This window comes from Dendrobates tinctorius, unplaced genomic scaffold, assembly GCF_039654945.1.
Source record: "Dendrobates tinctorius isolate UK_male_01 unplaced genomic scaffold, ASM3965494v1 ptg000075l, whole genome shotgun sequence".
NCBI classification, from domain to species: domain Eukaryota; kingdom Metazoa; phylum Chordata; class Amphibia; order Anura; family Dendrobatidae; genus Dendrobates; species Dendrobates tinctorius.
This window is the reverse complement of record NW_027361743.1, coordinates 28,464,028-28,491,299: the sequence shown is the minus strand read 5'-3', so window position 1 is coordinate 28,491,299 and position 27,272 is coordinate 28,464,028. Positions and strand designations below refer to the sequence as shown.

At 44.0% G+C, this 27,272-nt stretch overlaps 1 protein-coding gene across 1 annotated transcript in view; it reads right to left on the bottom strand.

Moving 5' to 3' along the window:
* Positions 1–27,272, bottom strand: part of CDK8 (cyclin dependent kinase 8) — a 66,996-nt gene that overhangs the window by 4,915 nt on the left and 34,809 nt on the right. Inside the window, exons 4-9 of the mRNA XM_073583122.1 lie at positions 24,171–24,311; positions 8,805–8,862; positions 5,673–5,804; positions 3,203–3,346; positions 1,647–1,716; positions 723–795 (exon numbers count right to left, since the gene is read on the bottom strand). Of these exons, the coding sequence (XP_073439223.1) occupies positions 723–795; positions 1,647–1,716; positions 3,203–3,346; positions 5,673–5,804; positions 8,805–8,862; positions 24,171–24,311 (618 nt within the window). The remainder of the gene's footprint in view (positions 1–722; positions 796–1,646; positions 1,717–3,202; positions 3,347–5,672; positions 5,805–8,804; positions 8,863–24,170; positions 24,312–27,272) is intronic.

Sequence of the window (27,272 nt, the reverse complement as noted above, 5' to 3'; positions counted from 1 at the left end):
ACACATGTGAGAAACTCGGACGAGCCTCGCATCTTAATACCCGGACTGCCGCCGGGACTCGGGAGCGGAGCGTGCAGCTCCATGTATTTCTATGCAGCTGCACGCAGCGCTCCCGAGCGCCGGCGGCAGTGCCGGGTATTAAGATGCGAGGCTCGTCCGAGTTTCTCACATGTGTGATCCCGGCCTTAAAAGGGCTGTCCACTACTTTTATACTGATGAACCACCATCAACAATCAGCTGTTCTTGGTGCCACCAGATGTGATCAGTTGCGGATGTGATCGGTTGCACAGCTCCATCAGTGGCCGCGCCCTGGTTCTGCGAATGAATGGGATTGGATCTGCAGTACTCGCCGTGGCCACTATACCGTTAATGGAGCTGTGCTGTTCCGCTAACTGATCACACACGGCCGCTGCCGGCATGGAGAGCAGATGATCGGTGGGTGTGCTGGGTGTCGCCCCCTCACCGATCTGATATTAATGACCTAACTTGAGGATGGCCATCAATACAAGTAGTAGACAACCCCTTTAAGCACATGGTGCTTTGTAAACTAATAATCAACTAAACTACCCATGACGTACACCATGCCAGTCAATGTAGGTCAATTAGATCTGAAACAGTCCTGTGGAATAAGAGTCATAAGGGGCTCATCTATACAACATCTTGTAAGGAAAGACCACCCCCCCCTCCTTAACGGGAGCATAGAGAGTCAATATAACACTTACCAGGTGGAATGTTTTGCTGTCTGGCTTAACTTTATGCTTCTCCATATATTTAATAAGGCTGCAGTTGGTATAACTGAAACATTAACAGTGTGAGTAAAGTGGGCATTATTATCAGGAAAACATGCAGACAAGCCAGGACCACCTACGGGCACATACACGTAGCACAACATGTACACGAGGACTTCTAAACATGGCTCTTATACAAGGGCAGAGGAGAGACTGACCTTCTCTGCCATTTCCGGCACGCCCGTATGCCATGACTGGAGGATGCACAACTATGTTGCACTTAATACGGGGTCCTGCTCTCAGGATCCGTGTCAGACCCCGGTGGTTAAATCACTTATTGCCTGTCCATAGGACCAAGATTCCCTTTTAAAGAAGGTTATTCCCAGGATCGGTCAGCAGGTATTTGCCATCTGAGAGCACCATGATTCAGAGACCCAGATTCCAGCGATGCATCACTTACTGGGCTGTTTGTTGCAGGTTTTTATTTTTTTAACAAAATAACTAGTGATAAGTCTCCTGCTTATTATACAGAGGACTAGGTGTCTTGTGCCGTGCAAGTTATACTGTGGTTTAACCCCACGCCCACCATTGATTGGTAGCATTCTGTGTACACTGTGCATAGGCAGAAAGCTGTCAATCAGTGGTGTGGGCAGGGTTATACACAGTTCAGCATTCAGAGAACTGGTAAACAGATTATTCATAAAACTGAACCAAGTAGTTTAGTAAGACATCACTGGAATCAGGGTCTCAGCCCCCACTTCCTACTGCTCTCCGATTACGTAGCAAAATCCTAATGATAGATTCCTTTTAAATCGGAGGAGGATGAAATGAATATGAATCAATGTACCACAGGCATAAATATGACCCACAACGTATAGTAAACTGGAAAGAAAAAACATTTACTATATACCAACTTACGTATTTCTGCGAAAATCCTTCATAAGTGTAGAGTGTTCAGGCATCTTCTTGATGTCTTCCCAGTCTTTTTCTGGGAAAAAAAAGTCATCCGGCATATTACAATATAACCAGCCACTTAGTACTTTAAGACCACACGATTCAACTTTGAAAATGCAACACCGGGAAGGAAAAATGGTGGCGCTCTGGAATTCTCATGAAAGGTAGACATGTTACCCATATGCAAGTGATAAAAAAAAAAAAAAGAAAAAACATTTTCAAAACGTCCAGATTCATTCAGTATAAATATTCTGCACCACATGCAGAAATCCCGACACTTACAGCCTCAACTGCCATGAACGACGTCACTAATGGTTGTCTGAGGATTGTTCTGTCTCGCCGAATGCATTTGGACAAATCATCAAGATCCCCTGCTGGCAGCTTCCTTTGTAAGTGACGTCCAACGACATCCCAGAAGTGCTCAATGGGACACAGGTCCGGAGACGCTGAAGGCCATGGTAGCACGTTTAGGCCACACAGTTTGCTCACAGTAGCACAAGCAACATGCAGCTTAGTGTTTTCATGTTCAAAATTGCTTCTGGGATACTTTGGAGAAATGGCCGTACCACTGATTCTACGACCAAATCTATGCAACGCTGAGCTGTTCGTGTAGGTGGACTGAACACTAGAGGGGTCCGGCTATGTTCTATCATACCACGCCACACCGTAATTCTAGTAATCAGACCCGTGTAATGTTCCCTCAGGACGGCTTTTTCATGGTGTTGCCCACGTGGTCTCCAGATGGAGCCAAAAGGCTGGAATAGAGCAATGGAAGTCTGTCCTCTTCAGCGATAAATCCCGCTTTTGAAGCACTCGGATTAGACTGGTGACAATGTGAGCAACGCTGTAAAGAGGGAAGGTCACAACAGTTGGCATGCGTGAGGTGGCATGATGCACAGTATCCGGAATCCTCTAGTCTTCATTCCAGTAACACCGCCAGTTCAGCATTACTTTGGAGAAATGGCCGTACCACTGATTTCACAACCAAAATCCGTGTACCAGGAACCATTTTTCTAACATGACAAAGCCAGGCCACAGGTTTCTCATGCTTCTGTGAGCAGACTGCGTGATTCAGTGTGTGCCAACGCGGCCTGCAGCATCTCCGGACCTGTCTCCCATCACACACATCTATGACAACGGGGAGCTGCCAGCAGCAGATCTTGATGATTTCTGTGCCCAAGTGTATTCAGCGTAGCAGAACATTCCTCAGAAAACCATTAATAACCTCATTGACGGCAACCAGTGTGTGTAGGTGCGGGGATTTCTGCGTGTGGCGCTCATACTAGTAACGGAATAAAGTGAGAAGTTTGGAGAATTTTATTTCCATCTTTTCATCATTTGCATATCATTAACATGTCCATCCATCCTGGCATATCCTTCTTGGTGTTGCAGTTTTAATGCTGTGGAGAGTGTATTATTCGTGCGTCACGCTTGTATAGATCAGTGAGCCATCAAACGTGTAACGCTCCCAGCAACATAATATCATATCATGGATGAGCGATAAAGTCCAGATGCCGTACCTGCAGGGAACCCCATGACATTAAATATTCTATCTAGCTGGTCGTGGTGGTAAGGGTTACTAGTCTTTATGTCTTCTTGACGGCAATGAAAAATTGGTTCAGATGTTAGAAGTTCTGCAAATATACATCCTATAGCCCATATATCTGAGGAGAGGAAAGAAAAAAATTGCAAAAATTCACACAAAGCATAGTACATGCTGGCCACTCCAATGAGAGAAAATGAAGGTTTAATACAATATCAGTGCAAGCATCAGGCCTGGAGTCCACAGATGGCAGACCAGATACACTGCAGCAAAACCTCAGCTGTGTGAAGCATTACATCTTCACATATTCTCAACTATGAGTGTTTCCATTCTCAAATACAACAGGTTTCAGAAGCCTTAAACGGAACCTGTCGGCAGGAATTCACACCCCAAACTATGCATGTGCATGTAGCTCCTTCAAAAGAGAAGTGCAGCAATACCTTTACATGGCTAGTCCGTTCCTCCGCTGAGAAACCAGTGTTGGAATGAATAAGCAAATGAGACTAAAGAGCTATGGTAGATCTGCAGCCTCCATCACTCCAGCTCTATTCCCCTCCCAGTGTCAGCTCTTTAAGAACACTTTAAAAATGGAATGAAGTCACTTGGTGTGAAAAATGTGGATAGGGGTTCTTGTATATACACTACAGGTTCTGACACCGTTCTTCACTTATCACTAGGCCGAAAGGTGGCAGATGCGGTTTAACAATGATAAATGTAAGGTTATGCACATGGGAAGAAGGAATCAATATCACCATTACACACTGAACAGGAAACCACTGGGTAAATCTGACATGGAGAATGATAGTTAATGATAAACTTACCTGAAGTAGGTAAGTTTATTATTAATTCTCCCTTTCTCTACAACTTCTCACTCTTATATTTTTTCATACATATCTCCATCTCTGTCTTTGCCAACATTACAGCTACGTTTCTTCACAACGCCCCGTCCCATTCTCCTTTGTTCGAGTGGGCGGTTCACACGCCACGTGACACGCATTTCAGGCTTTAAATACTACAATGCGTCAGTAGGTTTTATAGCCACATGAAGCAAGAAGGAGGACGGCATCGCAAGAAGAAGGGAGGCGCCGGACCAAGACCAGCGACACCCCTCGGACGTGTATAAAAAAAAAAAAAAAAAAAAAAAAAAGGGCTCTTTTTCTTCTCTTCCAGGTCGGGGGCCGATATACAGCATTATAGGATGCTGTACATCAGGCCTGAAAGGCGATGGCCGCATCTCATATCGGCCAAACCTGGTGACAGGTTCCCTTTAAGGCAAACGCTGTATATTAATGAGAGACGCTCAATGAAAACTTAAGTATATTAGATGTAACCAGCAAAAATGTAATATTCCGGAAATGAGTCTTTTAGGGTTTGCATTTTGACATTTCAAAGATGATTATAATTAAGGAGGAAATTCCCCAAGAAAGGAAAACGAGAGAATTCTTCTGACCTTTTTAGATTTTTCTTGGCAGAATATCTATATGGCAACGAAAACCGCAAACTAATCACATAGTCATTAGTGATGATTAAAGTGAACCCACCCTTCAAATATGGAAGTGTATAGACATGGCCTTCTGTAAGGTGATCTGTAGGGAAAGCCGGCCACATCCAAAGGACAGGCCCAATGCTTCTCACAGCTCAGGCTTTGCCACAATTGGTCTCGACATGGCCGAGGTAAGGAGGCCGACACCCAACCACCACTGAGCAAGACGCAGAAGTACAAGGTGTTCAGTGCTCAGAAACATGGCCGAGGTAAGGAGGCCGACACCCAACCACCACTGAGCAAGACACAGAAGAACAAGGCGTTCAGTGCTCAGAGACATGGCCGAGGTGAGGAGGCTGAAACGGACCACCACTGAGCAAGACACAGAAGTACCAGGTGTTCAGTGCTCAGAGACATGGCCGAGGTGAGGAGGCAGACGCCCGACCACCACTGAGCAAGACACAGAAGAACAAGGCGTTCAGTGCTCAGTGACATGGCCGAGGTGAGGAGGCTGAAACCCGACCACCACTGAGCAAGACACAGAAGAACAAGGTGTTCAGTGCTCAGAGACATGGCGGAGGTAAGGAAGGCTGAAACCAACCACCACTGAGCAAGACACAGAAGTGGAAACGTCAAGACTGACAGATTTTTCAAAGGTTTTATGGACCGATAAGAGGAGATCGATTCTTGACACCAGCCCCATCAGGTATAAAATTACTTAATGTATACAATTTGCATGGTTATCGCTGATGATGGATGCACCTTACTCAGTGGATATCCTACGGTCATCCATTTTTGCAGAACAGAATTGGCTATTCGATGCAAGATAGCCTTTTACGTCAAACAGTTTCTGTCCCCACCTCAAAAAACCCCACACAGTGTTATCCAAATGTGCCCGAAGACCAATATAGTGAGAGATCTGCTCTGTGAATGATCTTCACCCGCATTCTTCTTCTCTACTCACCAATAGCTTTGGTATAATGTCGGGCCCCGAGGAGCAGCTCCGGAGCTCGATACCAGAATGTAACAACTACGGGATCTAAATCAGCTAAAGGCTTTAAAGGTGAATTAAATAACCGGGCGAATCCCATGTCCGCTGAAAAGACAAAAGGAAACACATGCGTTAAGAAGCAGGCAGACTACCATCCATTCGCTCGTACGGGCTCATTGCTTTTTGTGCATTTTAGGTGCACACTAATCAGACCCAGTCTTGAGGCCCTTGTGTTGGGTCTATCCTAGATATTTCTAACAATTACAGTCAGATGACAACAATGCCAGTTTAAAAAGTCCCCAAAAAGAAAAAATTCTAACCAATGGTTATGACTAGAGTTGAGCAGGGGCGTATCTAGGGGAGGGGCAACCGATGCAGTTGCCCCGGGCGCAGCCAGCAGGGGGGCGCAGTCGGGCCGCCGAATGCAGCGGTCCGCAGTGTCCTCCCTGGCGGCTGCGTTCTGCCGCCCCCCTGGCCTGAGAGTCGGCGGTTCTCTGTGTCAGCTGTCAAGCTGACAGCAGGCGCAGAGAAGGTGCGCGTGCCGGCTCCCAGGGAACAATTGTACTGATGTCTGTATAGACGCCAGTACAATTGCAGCTCTGACCACTGGGCCAGAGCGACGTCAGCAGCGTGACATGTCATGTGATCACGCTGCTGACGTCACTCCCCGGCGCCCAGAGTGAACGCTCAGCGCTGGTGGTAAGTGTGCTCCAATGTGGAGCTGAAGAAACCACCGAAGATGGGGGGTGTTAATGTGTGGTGATGGGGTTAATGTGTAGTGGCGTTAATAAGTGGGGATGGGGGTTAATGTGGGGATAAAGAGTGGGGATGGGGGTTAATGTGTGGGGATGGGGGTTAATGAGTGTGGGGGGTTAATGAGTGGAGATGGGGATTAATGTGTGGGGGGGTAAAGAGTGGGGATGGGGTTAATGTGTGGGGGGGTTAATGAGGGGATGGGGTTAATGTGTGGGGATGGAATTAATTTGTGGAGGGTTAAGGAGTGGGGATGCAATTAATGTCTGGGGGGTTAATGAGTGGGGATGGGGGTTAATGTGTGGGGGGGTACATAATGTGTTGGGGGATTTGGGAGTATGGACGGGGGGGTTAATGAGTGGGGATGGAATTAATGAGTGGGGATGGGGGTTATTGTTTGGGGGGGTTAATGAGTAGGGATGGGGTTAATATGTGGGGGATTTGGAGTGGGGGGTACATAATGTGTGGGGGGGATTTGGGAGTGGGGATGGGGGTTATTTAATGTGTGGGGGATTAGGAGTGGGGATGGGGGTTAATGAGTGGGGATGGGATTAATGTGTGGGGGATTCGGAGGGGGGGGGGGGGGCGGCGCCGAACCAAATTCTTGCCCCGGGTGCCAGGAAGCCTAGATACGCCTCTGGAGTTGAGCGACTTTGGTCAGACCGGGTTTCATGAAACAAAATTTGTTTCAGATGAAACTGGTCCGACTAGGGCAAAAAAAAGTCGGAGTTTCGTCCGAAACCCGACCCCAATGCAAGTCAATGGGGAATAAAAGTCGGCCTTGAGTGGATGAATGTCATCCGCTCAATGCCGACTTTTATTTCCCATTGACTTGCATTGGGGTCGGGTTTCGGACGAAACTCCGACTTTTTTTGCCCTAGTCGGACCAGTTTCATTTCATGAAACCCGATCCGACCAAAGTCGCTCAACTCTAGTTATGACAAGTCTTTTACACCAGAAAATTTCATCCCATAATGAGCAAAAATTGACAGAGACCAAATCAAGTGGCCCTCATTTAAAGGAAGCTGACCCTTAGATATTTGTCTTTAAGGGAAATTAAAGCAATTTTTATGCAATCACCTTAAAGGATATAGACACCTTTAAAAGGGAACCGGTCAGTGGCTCATGTCCAAACTTTGGGCAGATGACTCAAAACCTGATTGCACAACTGCAGTCAGGTATATTCTCCGGAAAACAAGCGTTTCCGAGAAACTACATATTAGAGATCTGCACAAGCACCACAGCTAGAGACGAGACTAGTCCGACACTGCTCCGGCCGGCTCTTCCCAGCGCCACTGCAGGCGAGTGGACAGGTCTCTCCATGTACAAGCGAGGCAGAGACCACTGGGAAGAGTTGGCCAGGGGAGGCACCGCACTAGTTTGGTCTCCGGCCACGGTCCCCAGCCATATCGTCAAAAAATATTGCTGTGGTTTGGGAAGAATGAATTGACTGACAAGTTCCATTTAATATGGAAAACTGAGATATATATATATATATATATATATATATATATATATATATATATATATATACACACACACAAATACACGTTAGGGTTACATTTAACTAATAAAATTGCACTAAGCTCTGGTTTGCAATTTTCAGATCCCCTGATCGTTTAGCCTGATACTTTTCTCTTTCAGTAATATAGGTTGGATGCGAGTTCTGCGTGTATCCAGAGTGCTGCGGTTTGAATTCGCTCCCATCAGCACTGCTTCTAACCTGCACCTACTTCATGCGTTTTCCTCCATTTTTATAGCCCGTCTACCCTCACTGAGACTGTAGATACTTTCTTCGTTCTCCACTGTAGAGCTGCTGCGATCTCTAACAAAGAGGCGGCCGATCAGTGCAGAGAGATGTCAGAACCAGGACTTCTGATGGATTGCCAACATTCTGCAAAAGCACTGAACTAGATACAAGGCTTACATTTTTGCAGCACCAAAATGGTAGAAACAATTTGAGAAAAGTTATTTAACTTTGCAATAAAAAAAAAAAAAAAACTTATGCAAAGGTGTACTTAGCCTTTAAGGTGAAGCAGCACCATGAATTCAGCTCAGGCCAACACCGTAGGCGCTCCCTGATAACCAGGAGAGCATGTAACTGGGGCAGCCAGTCTTTAATGACCATGAGAAGCTGCAATAAAACCCCGAGCCGTGCCCTTTATATATTCTGTATCGTGACATTCACGCACGTTAGTAATCCAGTTATTAATAGCAGAGCTGTGCTATCGGTGTGGAACAGTCTAGTAATCTGTTAAATGCATATACCAGGGTACAAAGGAAAATCTATTTCCTACAAAGTCTCCTTGGTAATTTACAGATATGAAACAAGACTTTTTTTTTTTTACTAACCTATTTTTACTCGTCCTCGTTCCGGACCTTCACCCATGACTAAAATATTAGCGGGTTTCTGTGTAAGAGGAGAATATGATGATACGATCAGTGCTGCAGGTATAGAGAACAAACAAGCAGATTTCTACTAGAATAACTTCAGCATTTCTCTCATTAAGACATATGCTACGACTAAGTCATGTGGGCAGTCCTCACCTCCCAAAGAGTCATGACGTCACAAATTACAGGTGTCACACAATGCTCCTCTGGCTTATAAAAGTCTCCTTACACTGGCATGTAGTCTCTCCTTGCAGAGAGTGAAATACCTGTGTTAAGGAGACTTCAAGGCCAGAGGAGCATTGTGACATGCCAGCGTAAGGAGACCTATAGGCCAAGCTCCATAAGGAGAGACCTTACCCCTTAGACCTCAAGACAAAGGTCTCTTCTCATACAGCTAAATCGGATCTCATGCTTTGCACTAAAGAAGGGCAATACCCTGAAACACGTGTCTGCAAATTGAAATTCTGGTTTAGCTTTTACCCCAAGTCATAAAGCAGGGCTCATTAAAGGGTTGATATTGACTTTTAAAATTGCTACTTTCAATAGGAGGCGCTAGAGTTCATGTCCTCCTCTCTGAAGAGACAAAAAAAAAAAAAAAAAAAAATCACAAATGACAAGGCCTGCAATGTTTGCTTCACTGCACACGTGTTGCATGCCGCTAATGTGATACTCCTTCTGGTGGCAGTCAATCAAGCCATGAGGGTGGAATGTGCATGACTTTGGGAGACAATGACAGCCCACTGGACTCTTCCATTTAAAAACATTTTTTCCAAATGCTACAAGCGACATTTCCATCTTGTAAAACGCTATGGTGGCGATTTTGGCCTGTGTAGTAGATGAAAGGTTCACGTTAATCTAACATCTTTTACTTTCCACGCCTGCAAAAAATAAAAAAATAACGTACAGGACAAGTATTGGTGAACTATGAAATTCCTGGAGATGCATCATGGCACGGATAAGAAGCCAATTGTGTTTAACAGGAAAACTAAGATTCCCTACAGGTAAATGCTGAATCTCCAAACATCAAAAGCCCAGATTTCCCAACAGGCCTCGTTTGACAGCTGCACAAGTAAAAAAAAAAAAAAGTGATTGAACCTTGACTCCGTCATGGATGGGTGCGATAGCTGCCCGTCTAACACAGACCAGTCCAATGAATGCTGCGACAATTGGTCCATTGGACAGAACACATGCTGCTATGAACAAGCCTTAAGAAATGAGTGATGTGAAAAAAGGTACACCACCTTTCATTTATCCCTGTACAGAAATAACATGGCAGTCCAGTTTACTTGAACTGGCACTGCATTGGTCGCCTTAAAGAGAACCTGTCAGCAGGTCAAAAGTGGCCACATTTTGGTATCTTAATGCCACTGCTCCCCTGAGGGTTTTATATTTTTTATTTAGTGCCAAATTTTATGGAATTTACTATAGGGACTGCTCCACAGGATCCTCAGGGGCGTGTCTTTAGGCTGCTCTGCATAACAACCCTTTCAGCACTGACCCTTTGGTATAAAAACAAATACAAAAGTAGCACTAAAAAGAAAGAGCCAACTATCAGAAACAATGTCGGATTTAAAAAATGTGGAATGCTCAAGGGAGCAGCAGGAATAAAATAAGAGCAAAAACTGCACTTGACCCGGTGACAGCTCCATCTAGTGAAGTGCAAGAAAAAAACAAATCATTAACCCTTAACATAAATAGGGCACGGCAATAGCCAATCATGGAGCCAGCTACAGATACATATGGTTTAACTCCTATGGACAATTAGGCTGCGTTCACACGTCACTTTTTTTTGTGTTTTCGTGGCGTTTAACGCGCGATTTTTTAGTAAAAAGTTGGTCACACTCGTCAAACACTGTTTGACGAGTGTGACCAACCTGTCAATCAGTTCTCTAAGTGATGCTCCAGATCGCTTGGAAAACGCTAGCATTCTGCAAGCTAATTACACTTGCAAATCGCTAGTTTTTCCGCGGGAAAATCGCGGGAATTTAAAATGTGATTTTCCCGCGGAATGGAATTCCGGAATTCTCGCGGTAACTTCCGCTACGTGTGAACTTAGCCTAATAATAATAAAAAGACACTTTAACCAATTATACGCTAGTGAATAAGTCGGCCCCTAAAATGATCTTTTCTTGCTCCTACATTAGTAAAGCTTGGCGAATATACAAGTTACATAAAGCTGCCAACGTGCCAAGTGCATAAAAATAAAATTGCCGTTTTCCAGGCAAACAAAAGTCTGACCTGACATGAACCACAGGTGCAGCTCAAGTGCTCAACCCTAAATCACAATCCAACCGCAAGGCCAAGTATTCCAGCATCACCACCGGAGGCGATAAGCCTCTCAACTGCTAAATCTGATTAATTTTCCATGCCAGTATAGCCGCACATTGAGCAGGGGCTCGTGGTCGTACAGGTCGGCATCGCTGCGAGTCCACACTACATCGGCCCATAGTGGGAGAGACAGCATGTCTGGTTAGCCTCGTGAAGGGACTTACAGGCTAGCTACTAATCGCCAGCAACACAGAAAAGAGATTCTTTTCTTTGACAGTCATACAACAAAACTGAACACAATAAACAAAATAAAGTAACGAAACCTTCAAGGTGCGGCACGTCACATCGGTGAAGTATCCCATTTACCAAATTTAACATATTAGAAGATATTTTTGCGCAATATGGAATTCTTATTTTCAGAAGCATTATACAGATAAATCGATGAATAGGGCAAAGATTGTAAAGAGGTTCACTGAGGAAATAAAAATATAAAATTCTTAAATACCTTTAATTAGCAAATAAAGCTTGTTTAGTCAATGAAAACTATTAAAGTAGAACTTTAAAATGGCCGCCATATAGTTATCCTGACAGAAAGCTTCCTAGAATGTTAACAGCCCGGGTGCCTGTGAGCATGTGCAGTAGAAACTCTGCCCCCTCCCTTCATGTGTTCATAAAGTGTGCTACCAGTAGACTGGATATAATACCAGGAGTGCTCAGGTAAGAAGAGGCTGCTCACACTGCTGCCCCCAGTCTACATGTGATCTAATACTGGAGATACCAGGGGTGTTGAAGTAAGAAGATGCTGCTCACACTGCTGTCCACCCCATCTGATCTAATACTGGATATACCAGGAGTGCTGAAGTAAGAAGATGCTGCTCACACTGCTGCTCACCCTGTCTATCGGATCTAATAATGGAGATACCAGGGATGCTGAGATAAGAAGAGGCTGCTCACACTGCTGTCCACCTGATCTAATTCTGGAGATACCAGGGGTGCTGATGTAGGAAGAGGCTGCTCACACTGCTGTCCACCCTGTCTATCTGATCTAATTCTGGAGATACCAGGGGTGCTGATGTAGGAAGAGGCTGCTCACATTTTCGTGCACCGTGGTGATCTGGGTTTGCCAGAACCTAGCAGATTTGAAATGCCAATGCTTTTTCCTGCATAGTGCTCACTGCACGCTTTGTAGCCGGGAAAAAAAAACAAACATACAGAATTTGTTGATAAATTGCTTGCCTCTTTTCCACACAGTCGTAGGGCTTTGTTGGCAGCTGGAGACCCAACCTGCTTCTGCAGGACAGCAGGAACTTAATCCCAGCGCCATTAATTTACAATGCTGAAAGTTTAAATCCCAGGACAAAAAGCCATACATTTAGGACACTTGGATGTTATTGAGATAATTTCTTTTTATAACATTTGCAGAACGCTACAGACGTGTTGATGTCAAATTTTTAATTTTTTTTTGCATTTTGTTTAGCAAAAAGTTAGAAGGCTGCGATTTACATTTCAGTCCAATATGCATGAGGACCTTATGTCAGCAGGACTAACAGATTTCAAAGGAATCAGCCGACAGTCTAAAGGCCCCGTCACACTAAGCGACTTACCAGCGATCCCGACACCGATATGAAGGTGTCAGGATCGCTAGTAGTAAGTCGCTATGTGATCGCTGGTGAGCTGTCACACAGACAGCTTCACCAGCGATCAGCACAGCGATGCCGAGCGCCCAGCATCGCTGGCTATCGCTGTAGAAAATAGAATCAAAATAAAAAATATAGTTATTCTCACCTTCCGACGTCCCGTTCAGCCATCCGGCCTCTCTCCACGCTCCGGTCCCAGTGATCCTTTGCACGAATGACTGCGAGATGTCACGGTCTCGAGGGATAACAAAGTCTCGCGGTCATTCATGCAAAGGATCACTGGGACCGGAGCGTGGAGAGAGGCAGGATGGCTGAACGGGACATCGGAAGGTGAGAATAACTATATTTTTTATTTTTTTTATTATTTTTTTACACCCGATCGCTGGTCTCCCGCCTGCCCCACACAGCGATGCGTGCTGGCCAGCGGAAGACCAGCGACCAAAGAAATGTCCAGAGGTTTCTTGCAGCGATCCCGGCAGGGGGGCCGCTCGCTGATCGCTGTCACACACAGCGATCTCGCTGGTGAGATCGCTGTTACGTCACAAAAGTTGTGACTCGGCAGCGATCTCGCTACCGAGATCGCTTAGTGAGACGGGGCCTTTATGGTTATGGATGGAGGTCTCTGACAACTGATCGTCTGGGGAGTTGTCAATTGGGATCTCCAATTTCAGATTGCAGTCCTTTTTTGGGGGGGGGGGGGGAGTGACAATTTAGCTGTTCTTCAAGCAACTTGTGTCATTTTTCTATGGAAAGCAATGTGCACAAAATTCCACATGGCAGTACCAATTAGTAACATTTCTACCAATTTCAGAATTAGTATCTGCTTCAACTTATGAAAGCGATCTCAGGTAAGAGGGCAGCATCGACTGGGGCCCCCAGCATCCCCCAAAACCAGTCACCCTATTCTCATTTTCAAGGTTTAGGTGCCTATAAATGCGTTCCACTCAGATGAATAGGCGTTAAGAACAAGGAGCGTCACTGAAAGTTTATGTCAATTTCTTCCATTTCGACGAGACATCACGAGTGGGCAGGTGAGCGGGGGTCTCGGACCTCACAAGAGAAAAATGGTTTCTAAACACCATGCTTCAGAGATGATTTATATACATGGGAGCTTATTATTTTAGCATGCACATTTTCCAATATAAAATTCTCAAAGCCAAGCCAACAAATTGCGATGAACCCGAGAAAATAATACAAACCAGGCAGTTAATGTGTCCATTATGTACCGCGTATACATGCCAAATGAAGAGCAGGCCACGTGACGCCCCCACTGCTTTTCCCAATGTGCTAGAACTTGCTCTTCTTGAGGTCTCAACTCTTTAGGTGACCTAATTTTCTTGGAATTTTCTACAAATTACCATCTCACAGGAATCTGGAGAGGATAATCAAGCCACATTGCTTAAACACACTGAATGCCATTTTATAAGGACCCCTCTTGGAAAAAAAAAAATCAGAAGTGTGAACTGCTGGAACCATAGGCATCTCAAACTGTTCTTAAAGGGAACCTGTCACCCCCCAGGACGTTTTTAAGTTTAAGAGCCCCCTTCAGCAGCACTAAGGCTGCACTCTGAAGGTGGCTCTTCCGTTTCTGACCCCTAGTAACGCTGAAATATCGACTTTTATAGATAGCTCCTCATACCTGTAATGTGTCCCATAGGATTGTCGCGTCTCCCTGTAGCAGCCGCCTACCATCCATCTATCATGCCTCTGTCCGGTGTCTCGGCGCCGCCCACGATCTGTCCATCATGATGCCCCTGTGTGTCACTGCCTCCTCCTGTTTTGAATGCCGGCGCTGTGACAAGAGTTCTCGGGCATGCGCAGTGCGCGCTACCTGAGAACCAATATCAGGCTATTGCGCCTGCATGTTGTGGAGGCCCCAGATCCCGCCCCACAGTGTGTTATGATGTACTCACACAGCGGGGCTGGGGCCTCCGTAACACACAGGCGCAATAGCCTGATGTCGGCTCTAGGGCAGCGCGCACTGCACATGCCCGAGAACTCGTCACAGCGCAGGCGCCGACATTCAAAACAGGAGGAGGCAGCTACGCACGGGGCATCATGATGGACGGATGGTGGGCGTTACCCAGACACAGGACAGCGGCAATGAGGCATGATGGCGGGGAGGTGGCTGCTACAGGGGGACACGACAATCCTATGGGACACATTACAGGTATGAGGACCTATTTATAAAAGTCGATATTTCAGCGTTACTGGGGGTCAGAAACAGAAGAGCCACCTTCACAGAGTGCAGCCTTAGTGCTGCTGAGGGTGGCTCTAACTTAAAAACGTCCTTGGGTGGGTGACAGGTTCCCTTTAAAGCAAGATTCCCCCCAGAAAAAGCACTATTCTCATCAATGGGCTGTGTATTGTAAGGAAGCTGAATAAATGGAGCTGCAATGCCTGACATGGGCCATAAAACACAAGTGGCATTATTTCTGGGAATTGCTACGACTATTGAACTATCACTTCTCTGCATTTCATGATCATCAAGGGCAGCATTACAGACAGGCAACACCACTATATAAATAACCGGTTTCACCATAGGTGACATCACAGCTCCTCTCCTCCACTCTCTCTGCACAATGACCTCTGCACAGGTAACAGAGCATGCCTGCACTTTGCTAGATGTCAACAGTTCCATTTTGGTTTATATATTAAGAGGACTACTATGAAACGGACCCCATAGTGTCTGAAATGTGGACATTACTTTGTGATCTCATTTGGAGACAAGGACTGATCTGAATAGTGACCATCTCTGTACAATTCTGCAGAATACGTAATCACTAGTGATGAGTGAGCATACTCCTTACTCGAGATTTCCGAGCATGCTCGGGTGATCTCTGAGTATTTTGGGCGTGCTTGGAGATTTAGTTTGTGTCGCCGCAGCTGCATGATTTGTGACTGCTAGACAACCTGAATACATGTGGGGATTTCCTAACAAACAGGCAGTCCCCACATATATTCAGGCTGTCTAGCAGCCGCAAATCATGCAACTTCGGTGACACAAACTAAATCTCTGAGCACACCCAAACTACTCGGAGGACACTCGAGCATGCTCGGGGAAACCAGAGCAACGCGTATACGCGCTCATCCCTAGTCATCACGGTATAGATAACAGATAGAGTTTTCTTATGTTCACACTTTTTGCTATCTAAAACAAAGCAGAGCACAACTAGTATTTTTAGCGGCTTTGAGAACATGCAATATTTATAGTTTTACCAAATCCTTAAAAAAAAAAAAATAAATAAATAAAAAAAAAATATATATAATAATAATAATAATAATAATAATAATAATAATAATAATAAATAAAAATCGCACACCCAGAGCATATTGCGGAAAAAGTACAAAGGAATCACCAAAACACATTTTGGTTTGTAATGCTTTATGTGGGTAAAGTATAAAATACAAAGAAAACCCACTGCATATACTTTTCTGCTCAACCCTAGAGCAAATCTATGGAACGGTTGCTCACAGCCCAAGTAAGGGGAAAGGTGCGCCCCCGTAATGAGTAGAACGTAGAAATTAACGGAATGTTTTCCTGTCTTTTTGCCTCTGATGTCTTTTCACATTCAGCCTTATGGGCTTGATTAAAGCAGCCGGATCGTTCAAGTATTTGATGTCCTCAATGCATTACCGTAAGTTGATGGGGCAAAATTACCGAGATTGTGTCTGAATGGTTTCTGGATGAGGAGCCAACCAGCTATCCGGCAGAAGGTAGTTGGCACAGGACTCCTGACCATATTAAAAGTTGCTTTTGGAAGTCAAACCCGTCAAGTTTTATTTTACTCACTTATACAGAGCCTTTAATTCCCCAGTGTTTTACAGACATTGTCGTCACTGTCCCCTTTGGGGCTCAATCTACATTCCCTATCAGTATGTCTTGACGTCAGTATGACTACAGGAGGAAACCCACGCAGACACAGGGAGAACATACAGAATACTTGCAAATGTTGTCCTTGGTGGGATTTCAGCCCAGGACCCCAGCGCTGCAAGCAACAGTTGCATGGGGAAAATGCAGACTACTGGCAGATTGAGAAATCTCATGCATCAATAAAAGCAGATTACAAGACATGTCTGCCTCATCCTCAGTCACTGCCTATGTCTAGCACAATCCTCATTAACCCCTTACCTACATCAGACGTATTATTACGCCAATGTCTATATCCCTCCCTTTGATGTGGGCTCCGGCGGTGAGCCCACATCTTTGAACAGCTGACATGTGCACGCAATAGCCGTGGGCGAAATCGCGATCCACCCGTGGCTATTAACTAGTTAAATGCAGCTGTCAAACGCTGACAGCAGCATTTAATAATACGCTCACCAATGACCCACATCACGTGATCGCGGGTCACCGGTGTGTCGGCATGACAATCGGAGGACTCCTGGAGATCTCTATGGTTGTCAGTGCCGAATTGCTATGTGCGCCACCCAGTGGGCGGCGCTCATACCAAGTCAGTAATTCAACTACATAGAGGCGATCTGATCATCACCTGCATGTAGCTGAGCAGATTGAGTTGAAGCATGCCAAAAGCAAAAAAAAAAAAAAAAAAAAAAAAAGCTTAAAAATATATAAAAAATAAAAATCTAAAAGTTCAAATCACCCCCCTTTCGCCCTATTCAAGATAAAATAAAAATCACACATACACATATTAGGTATTGACGCATTCAGAATCGCCCGATCAAAAAAAAAAAAAAAAAAAGGCGATTAACCTGATTGCTAAGTGGCAAAGCGAGAAAAAAACAATTAAAAATTACTTTTTTTGGTCACCGTGACATTGCATTAAAATGCAATAACAGGTGATTGAAAGATCGTATTTGCACATAAATCGTATCATTAAAAACGTCACCTTGGCGCGCAAAAAATAAGCCCCCACCCGACCTGAGATCACGGAAAATGGAGACGCTACTGGTATCGGAAAATGGCACAATTTTTTTTTTTTTTTTTTTTTACAAACTTTGGAATTTTTCACCACTTAGATAAAAAAGAACCTAGACATGTTTGGTGTCTATGAACTTGTAATGACCTGGAGAATCATAATGGCAGGTCAGTTTCAGCACTTAGTGAACCTAGCAAAAAAGCCAAAACAAAAAAGTGTGGGATTGCACTTTTTTTTGCAATTTCACAGCACTTGGAACTTTTTCGTGTTTTCTAGTACACAACATGGTAAAACCAATGGTGTCGATCAAAAGTACAACTTGTCCCACAAAAAAATAAGCCTCACATGGCCATATAGACGGAAAAAAAAAAAAAAAAAAAAAAAAAATTTATGGCTCTGGGAAAGAGGGGAACAAAAAACGATAACGCAAAACCAAAAAAAAGCTCCGAGGGGTTAATGATGAAGAGGCCGCCTACACATATAACAAAAGTGTGTGTCGGTCTCAGAGGAGCGTCTCGATAAAAGAGTGAATGTAAACTTCACCGGTGTTCCCCTATGGAAACTTATGGGAGGCTACAGACACGAGCTGAAGAACCGCACTTCACATGTGGCTGCAGAAATCGTTTTAACAGCAAGTAATGAGAAAATGCACGCAAGATAAGAATAAAAGGTTAGGAGGGCGTCCTGCTGGGTGGTTCCCAGTCGATGAACAGAGGGGCTTCCACTTAACAAGGACACGGGGTGATTAAGACAACAGGGGCGCGCCGGCTCTGCAGACGTTACTGCTGTGCAGCAAGGCACATGGAGGCCTCCGCTCGCTTGCTGTAATCTAGTGACTGTGGGGAACTATTGATTGTGGCTTTGTAAACTGGGACACATCGAAGAGACATGGCACGACGAGATCTGCGGCAAACATGGATGATGGGATCCAACTGTCAGTATAAAGCTGCAGACCGGTCTGCACACAAACAAGGACTGTAATTGGAGCCGGAAAATAAACGGGTCCCTTAATGCAAAAGTTAGTCGGCTTAGGCCGAGATCACACCTGCACTTCTCTTTCCTGTTCATGTCCCAAACACTATCCATTACATAACTGGTGCAAAAGGAAGAAGGGCCATTGACTTATGGGGTCCATCATATGTCAGATTGTGTATCTATCTATATACAGGCTCTGAATGAAGACAAATCAGCCTATAGCAAAAGGCAACTCCCGACTCGAGGTGCAGAGATCTCCACTGGCCGCTCAATGGACACCATGGAAGCCATCAACTGAGCGTTGTGCCCCATCTGCTCCGATAGAGAGCGGAGCAAAACCTTAAGAGTGCAGAAGACGGACTCGTACTTCCTAAGGCTCTGTATATGGATTAGTATTTTTCTCGGTTTAAAAGTTTTAAAATATATGAATACTGTGCAATTTTTAATAGCTCAAAATCATAAGGTCCAAGAAGAGATCCCATCACTCAAGCGCTTCATTTCTGGAAATCTACGGGGAAATCGACAATCTAACACTGCGGACTTGTCAAAAGTTTGAGGAAATAATTGGCACCCATTAAAATATACTCCGTGTAATATCACACTTTCCCATAGCAGAGACAATGCAGTCCATAGCGTGGATTTCCCTGGGCTTAGTGGTCTGGACCTTATAGTCAAATCAAGGTGATCCTCAAATACAAAATGTATTATCCAGATAGGACAATCATTTACCAGGAGTCTCCAGAACTAAGGCATTTTATCTCCGAAAAATACAAGCCCATGTAAAGGATGTAAGGCCTGGAGAGGATTGGCCATTGTTATTGTTCTAGAGAACAGCATTATTTAGGAACTAAGCCTCAATTACACAAGTATATTAAACCATTGGCCTCCATATAACATTTTCATATATATTTACTGTATACAGTGGGTACGGAAAGTATTCAGACCCCTTTACATTTTTCACTGTTTCATTTCAGTCATATGGTAAATTCAAAAATGTTCATTATTTTTCTCATTAATGTACACTCTGGACCGCACCCGATCTTGACAGAAAAAACCCCCCAGAAATGTAGAAATTTTTGAAAATTTAAAAACAAAAAAAAAATGAAATATCCCATGGTATAAGTATTCAGATCCTTTGCTCAGTATTGAGTAGAACCACCCTATTGAGCTAGTACAGCCATGAGTCTTCTTGGGAATGATGCAACAAGTTTATCACGCCTGGATTTGGGGATCCTCTGCTCTTCTTCCTTGCAGATCCTCTCCAGTTCCATCAGGTTGGATGGTGAATGTTGGTGGACAGCCATTTTCAGGTCTCTCCAGAGATGCTCAATTGGGTTCAGGTCAGGGCTCTGGCAGGTTCAGTCAAGAATGGTCACAGAGTTGTTCTAAAGCCACTCCTTTGTTATTTTAGCTGTGTGCTTAGGGTCATTGTCTTGTTGGAAGGTGAACCTTCAGCCAAGTCAGAGGTCCAGAGCACTCTGGAAGAGGTTTTCATCCAGGATATCTCTGCACTTGGCCGCATTCATGTTTCCTTCAATTGCAACCAGTCGCCTGTCCCTGCAGCTGAAAAACACCCCAATAGCATGATGCTGCCACCACCATGTTTCACTGTTGGGATTGCTTTGGGCAGGTGATGAGCAGTGCCTGGTTTTCTCCACACATATCGCTTAGAATTATCACCAAAAAGTTCTCTCTTTGTCTCATCAGACCAGAGAATCTTATTTCTCATAGTCTAAGAGTCCTTCATGTATTTTTTAACAAACGTTAAGCAGGCTTTCATATCTCTTGCACTGAGGAGAGGCTTCCGTCGGGCCACTCTGACATAAAGGTCTCACTGGTGGAGGGCTGCAGTGATAGTGGACTTCGTGGAACTTTCTCAACATCACAGTGATCTTGGGGTTCTTCTTTACCTCTCTCACCAAGGCTCTTCTCCCACAATTGCTCAGCTTGGCTGGATGGTCAGCTCTATGAAGACTTCTGGTGGCCCCAAATTTCTTCCATTTAAGGCTTATGGAGGCCACTGTGCTCTTAAGAACCTTGTGTACTGCAGAAATTCTTTTGCAACCTTGGCCAGATGTGTGCCTTGCCACAATTCTGTCTGAGCTCCTTGGCCAGTTCCTTTGACCTCATGATTCTTATTTGGCCTGACATGCATTGTGAGGTCTTATATAGACAGGTGTGTGCCTTTACAAATAAAGTCCTATCAGTTTAATTAAACACAGCTGGACTCCAATGAAGGAGTAGAACCATCTCAAGGAGGATCACAAGGAAATGGACAGCATGTGACTTAAATAAGAGTGTCTGAGCAAAGGGTAAATTTGCAAAAAATTCTACATTCCGGTTTTTTTTTTTCAGTCAAGATGGGGTGCAGAGTGTACATTGAGAAAAAAAAATGAGCTTTTTAGAATTTACCAAATGGCTGCAATGAAAAAGTGAAAAATTTGAAGGGATCTGAATACTTTCCGTACCACAGTATATTCTACTTCCATGTTGCAAAACATGCAAAATGAATAAAGAGGTGTACAGTCAGACCCCATTGATTTTTATTAGCTTCCAAGAAAACATCCTGAGGTCAGCAGCTTGCCAGAGGGCAGTAATACACGAGTAAATTAACATAAAACTAAAATACAATAAAGAGCGAGAAAAAAAAAAAAAAAAAAAAAAAAAAAGAATGTGAGCGCAAAAGTAAAGGGAACACTCAAACAACAGAATGTAACTCCAATTCAACCACACTGTGAAATCAACCTGTCCAGTTATGAAGCAACACAGATTGTCAATTTATCCTGCTGTTGTGCAAATGGGACACACAACAGGTAGAAATGATAGGCAATTATCAAGACAACCTCTACAAAAGGAGTGGTTCTGCAGGGGGTAACCACAGAACATTTCTTTGTTCTCATACATTTTGGCTGTTTTGGTCACTTTTGCATTTTGCCATTGTGCTCGCCCCTAAAGGGACAGTAGCATGAGATAGCTTGTACAAATGCACAGAAGTTGCTCAGGTAGTGCAACTCATCCAGGATGGCACATCAATGCCAGCTTTGGCAACAACGGTACCGGTGTCAGGATGGAATCCTAAGATTGTGAGACCATACACAGGTGCAGTGGGCCCTTGGTTCCATCTGATACATGACAATGCTAGGCCTTATATGGCTGAAGTTTATCAACAGTTCTTGCATGATGAATGCATTGATGCTATGGACTGGCCTGCCCATTCCACAGATCTGAATCCAATCAAGCACATCTGGGATATCATGTCTCGTTCCATCCACCAATGCCACAGACTGTCCAGTAGTTGACTGATGCTTTAATCCAGGTCTAGGGGGGAGATCCTTCGGCAGAACATCCGCCGCCTCATCAGAAGTTACGCAGGGTTGTAGGGAGGTCATACAGGCACGAGGAAGCCACACACACACACACACACACAACTGAGCAGCATTTTCTTGCCTTGAGAAATTTCCACAAAAGTTGGATCAGCCTGTAATTTGATTTTCCACTTTGATTGTGAGTATCCTTCCAAATCCAGAGCTCCATAGGATGTTTTGATTTACAGTGATCATTTTATGTTTTATTGTCCTCAATGCATTCCACTATGTAATGAATAAAGATTTGCAACAGAAAATATCTAGGATGTGGCATTTTAGTGTTCCCTTTTTTTTTTTTTGAGCGGTGTATATTACCCTTTGCAATGCAGAGGGTGTAATCTGCTGCTAGATCTGTGACCTATGTATAATTTATGTGGGTTTTGCAGTTGAATTTCCATCCCGTGTGGAAGTACCCTACAGGGTGCATTCCTCTGCCAAAAGCATTCAACCTACAGCTGATAAACGTTAGGGAGTCCATCTGCTGGCAGGGACCAGAGAACAGGGTTCCGTCTATCTAGTGGATAAGAAATAAATGCTTTTGGTTAGAATAGACCTTCAAGTAAGAGACTTCTAAAGAATTAAAGTGGATCTGTCACCAGATTTTACAGTACTAAATAGATGTTAGACCAGATGAGGCTGCTGCATTAGCTTTGAAAATACACGCAAGAAAAACTTTCAACAAGGGTTATAAAGTGAAACAAAATCTCAACCCACCTAGCCTGATAAGACAGGTCCTCAGTGTCCCCCCTACCTGCTGAGTCATTACACTGCTCAGTGACTGCTGCCAGATTGGGTGGGTGGGTAAAGCCTGAATACACTTTCATGAGAATCTCTCACTCCTTACCTGGACTCAAAATTCTCATTTTGCCATCAGGATTATACAGATATTCTAACATGGATTTTTAAAGTAAATTTGCCAGCCTCAGGTCTTAAAGAAAAAAAAAAAAAAAAAATCCCTTTAAATCTATGTACTGTAGCATGTGGTGTGAAACGTGGTGACAAATACCCTTTAAACCTAAATGTAAGTTATTAATTAGGTCTTCTACCCCACTTTCTCAGGACTTCTACTTTGACCGACACTGTCTGTAAGAGGTGAAGACGTTCTATAGAATTATCCCCAGGCTTCCCAATACCCAGCCATAGGTGACCACCCCAGAACAAATATTACACAGCAACTTTTAATTTTAAGGATTTTTTCCCCTCTGATCGATTATAAAACATTCCACACATACTTGAATTTGCAAAAGCACTTATAAATGTTTAGATAACACCTCAGACTCAGGTCAAACACCAGAAAACGTATTATTCTTGAAAATGTCTAAAACTTTACTTTTACAAAGAGTTAATTATTCTGTATAATTTATTTTATTCTTCTCTGGGGGGGTGGGGGGAATTAAAGTTCAGTATAAAAAAAAACAAAAAAAAAACTAAGCCCTGCATAAGAAATTGTGGCCACTAGGGGGCACACTATTTACATCGCTAGAGTAGGGAGGGCCGCTGCTGCAAATGACGTTGTTGAGGATATATATAAGAAATATGTATTTGTGAAAAGAGGCCTAGTGCACAAAACACCAGAGGGTCAGAGCTCACCAGATTTTACAACAAAGCGCCTACATTAAATAGATGGCTTACATCTGATGAGGCTGGTGTACTTGCACTGAAAAATCTAAGACTAGAATGTTGGTACAATCCTGATATTAAAATTAGTATTTTATGAATATGGCTAGAGAAGAACTTAAAATGAACATTTTTTTTAACATTAGTTAGGAAAACTTTAACAAACTATTCCACAGCTATTCTGACATGGATTTTTTTAAATAAATACATCAGCTTCATCAGGTGTAAGATCTATTTAATAATGTATACGTTTTGCACTGTGTAATATGATTGCAGACCAATCATTAACAGGAAAGATTAAAACTGAAAAGGCCTTTGGACTATCGGTAAGTGTAGCAAAAGACGTCAAATTCTACCCAAAAATCATTTGAAATCTGTTTGGAAACACAATGCACCAGATCCTCCAGTAAACTTATTACTACAGTTATCGGCATGACATAAAAAGGTAGTTTTCTTCCAATAATATGGGAAAACTATATACAGTAAATTGGCCACACTTCATGTAAGGAATGACTAGGAGCTAAACCGAAGAAAGTCCGCGAGCATAGAAACCCTACTAGCAGAGTATGCGGCTGATCGACTTACCAAATCTCTATGTAACACCCAGTTGGCGTGCAGGTAGTGAATCCCGTCTAGAATCTGATACAGTAGTGACTTCACCATTCCCCGAGGTAACTGCACTGGTTTCTTGTTGGCTTTCGACGCTCTGTGAAATTTGATTATGTGCTGAAAGAAGCAAAAACACATTTGGCGATGAGACGAGACATGGGAAAGGCCATTTCCATTCAGTTGTGAAGTCTATGACTTTCCTGGAACCTTCTCTGAATGAAACGTGTGGCAGAAGGTCAGAGAGCAATTATAAAAAGGAAGCCAAGACCATCGACATGGCCGACCGGTGGAAAGAAAAGCACGGAAAAGAGCAAAATTAGAAACGGACACGGCTGACGACCGAAAAGATGTCCCGCGACTTGTGACAGCCGGGAACAATCTACGGAACGTCAACAGCCTCCTGCATTTATTGTGATCGTTGCTTTTCCGACATACCAACATTTACATTTGGGCCCCACCACCTAGGAAAGCCCCAAAAATGGCCTTTGTTTTGTGCACGTTTCCATAACCTTGTCCCTTTTACAGTCCAAATTGCAGGGCTATCCTGCCAACCAACATGGGAGCTGCGGTCTGGTTTGTAACTAGTATTAAGAGCCTCTTGGATGAAGCCGGCGTTGCTAGCACCATTAATGATCCGGCAGGGGGCATACCCTATGCAGACCACGAGGAGGCTCAAGACTGGCCCCTCCAGATGGATGTGTGTAGAAAGGGTTAACACCCATTATCACGCTCTTAGAAGTTCTATAAGCAAAAACATTTTAATACGTCAAGCACCATGAGGACCAGAGTCCTTCCGCCATGAAGTTCGCTAAGCTTCTGGCAGTAAATCCTCCAAAACCCCCCTTCTGTAACAGCTATGGTGGTCTCCTGTGACATTCAATGTGCCATCCATGGGACCAATATAGCGGTGACTCAAGCAGAGAGGAGGAGTTCCTGAGGGCTTACTAAAAGAAGCTCCCACTTATAAGGTGAGAGAGGCCTGTAATTGACATCATATGTAGACCACAACTATGAGAGTCAAAATGAGAAAACAAATCCAGAAAATCACCTTGTCTGATTTGGCAAGATTTATTTTGCAAATTATGGTGGAAAATAAGTATTTGGTCATTTACAAAAGTTCATCTCAGTATTTTGTTATATATCCTTTGTTGGCAATGACAGATGTCAAACATTTTCTGTAAGTCTTCACAAGGTTGCCACACACTGTTGTTGGTATGTTGGCCCATTCCTCCATGCAGATCTCCTCTAGAGCAGTGATGTTTTAGGCCTGTCACTGGGCAACACGGACTTTCAACTCCCTCCAAAGGTTTTGTATGGGGTTGAGATCTGGAGACTGGCTAGGCCACTCCAGGACCTTCATATGCTTCTTACGAAGCCACTCCATTGCCCTGGCGGTGTGCTTGGGACCCATCCACATTTCATCTGCAATGCCCTTGCTGATGGAAGGAGGTTTGCACTCAAAATGTCACGATACATGGCCCCATTCATTCTTTCATGTAAACAGATCAGTAGTCCTGGTCCCTTTGCAGAGAAACAGCCCCAAAGCACGATGTTGCCACCCCCTGCTTCAAAGTAGGTATGGTGTTCTTTGGATGCAACTCGGCATTCTGTCTCCTTCAAACACGATGAGTTTTGTGTCTACCAAGCAGTTCTACTTTGGATTCATCAGACCATATGACATTCTCTCAATACTCTTCTGGATAATCCAAATGCTCTATAGCGAACTTCAGATGGGCCTGGATATGTACTGGCTTAAGCAGGGGGACACGTCTGGCACTGCAGGATCTGAGACCCTGGTGGTGTAGTGTGTTACTGATGGTAGCCTTTGTTACGGTGGTCCCAGCTCTATGCAGGTCATTCACTAGGTCCCCCGTGTGGCTCTGGGATTTTTGCTCACTGTTCTTGTGATCATTTTGATCCCAAGGGGTGAGATCTTACATGGAGCACCAGATCGAGGGAGATTATCAGTGGTCTTGCATGTCTTCTATTTTCTTATTATTGCTCCCACAGTTGATTTCATCACACCAAGCTGCTTGCTTATTGCAGATTCAGCCTTCCCAGCCTGGTACAGGGCTACAATTTTGTTTCTGGTGTCCTTCGACAGCTCTTTGGTCTTCAACATAGTGGAGTTTGGAGTGTGACTGAGGTTGTGGACAGGTGTCTTTTACACTGATAAATTCAAACAGATACCATCACTACAGGTAATGAGTGGAGGACAGAGGAGCCTCTTAAAGAAGTTACAGGTCTGTGAGAGCCAGAAATCTTACATGTATTTAGGTGACCAAATACTTATTTTCCACCATAATTTGCAAAATAAATCTTGCCAAATCAGACAAGGTGATTTTCTGGATTTGTCTTCTCATTTTGACTCTCATAGTTGTGGTCTACCTATGATGTCAATTACAGGCTTCTCTCAGGTTTTTAAGTGGGCGAACTTGCACAATTGGTGGCTGACTAAATACTTTTTTTCCCCCACTGGATGTTGAGAGTACCTAAACTTTTGGATAAAATTTTGTATGTTGCAGGCCTATTGATTCTTTGCAGATCGGTGTGTGTGTGAGTGAGTGTGAGAGAGTGAGGGTGTGTGTGTGTGTGTTCCGACCACGACAGGTGGGAGTACCACTCTTGCCGGAGAGCTCTCAGGTGCTCCATAGGCAAGACTGTTTCCAACAGTTGGGAGTCGCAGTCACAGCAAACAATACCAAACAAAATAATGCAGCATACTGCTCTCTTTTGCCTGATGAACGGGGCAGAAACTCAGATCCCATTATTGTCAATGGAGTCTGTCAGGCTCATTGGTCCCCGTCTTGAAACTAATCCAGCAATTTTGTTAATTTTGCTGTTCTGCCTATAAAATGCAAAGGAGAGACAGAATAAGCAACCTTGATGTGAACAGAGCCAAAAACAAGTATCCAAGTCATACACTTACCACTGTCAGCATTTTTAAAGTTTTTCTTTTTCTTCCTTTTTTTTTTTAAACAAGTGGAAAAAAAAATGAGGGCAAGGGGAGAAAGGAATAATTCCAGCACCAAAGGAAAAATATTAGTGCTATTTGTATGGTCTTTCCAAGGGGGTGTG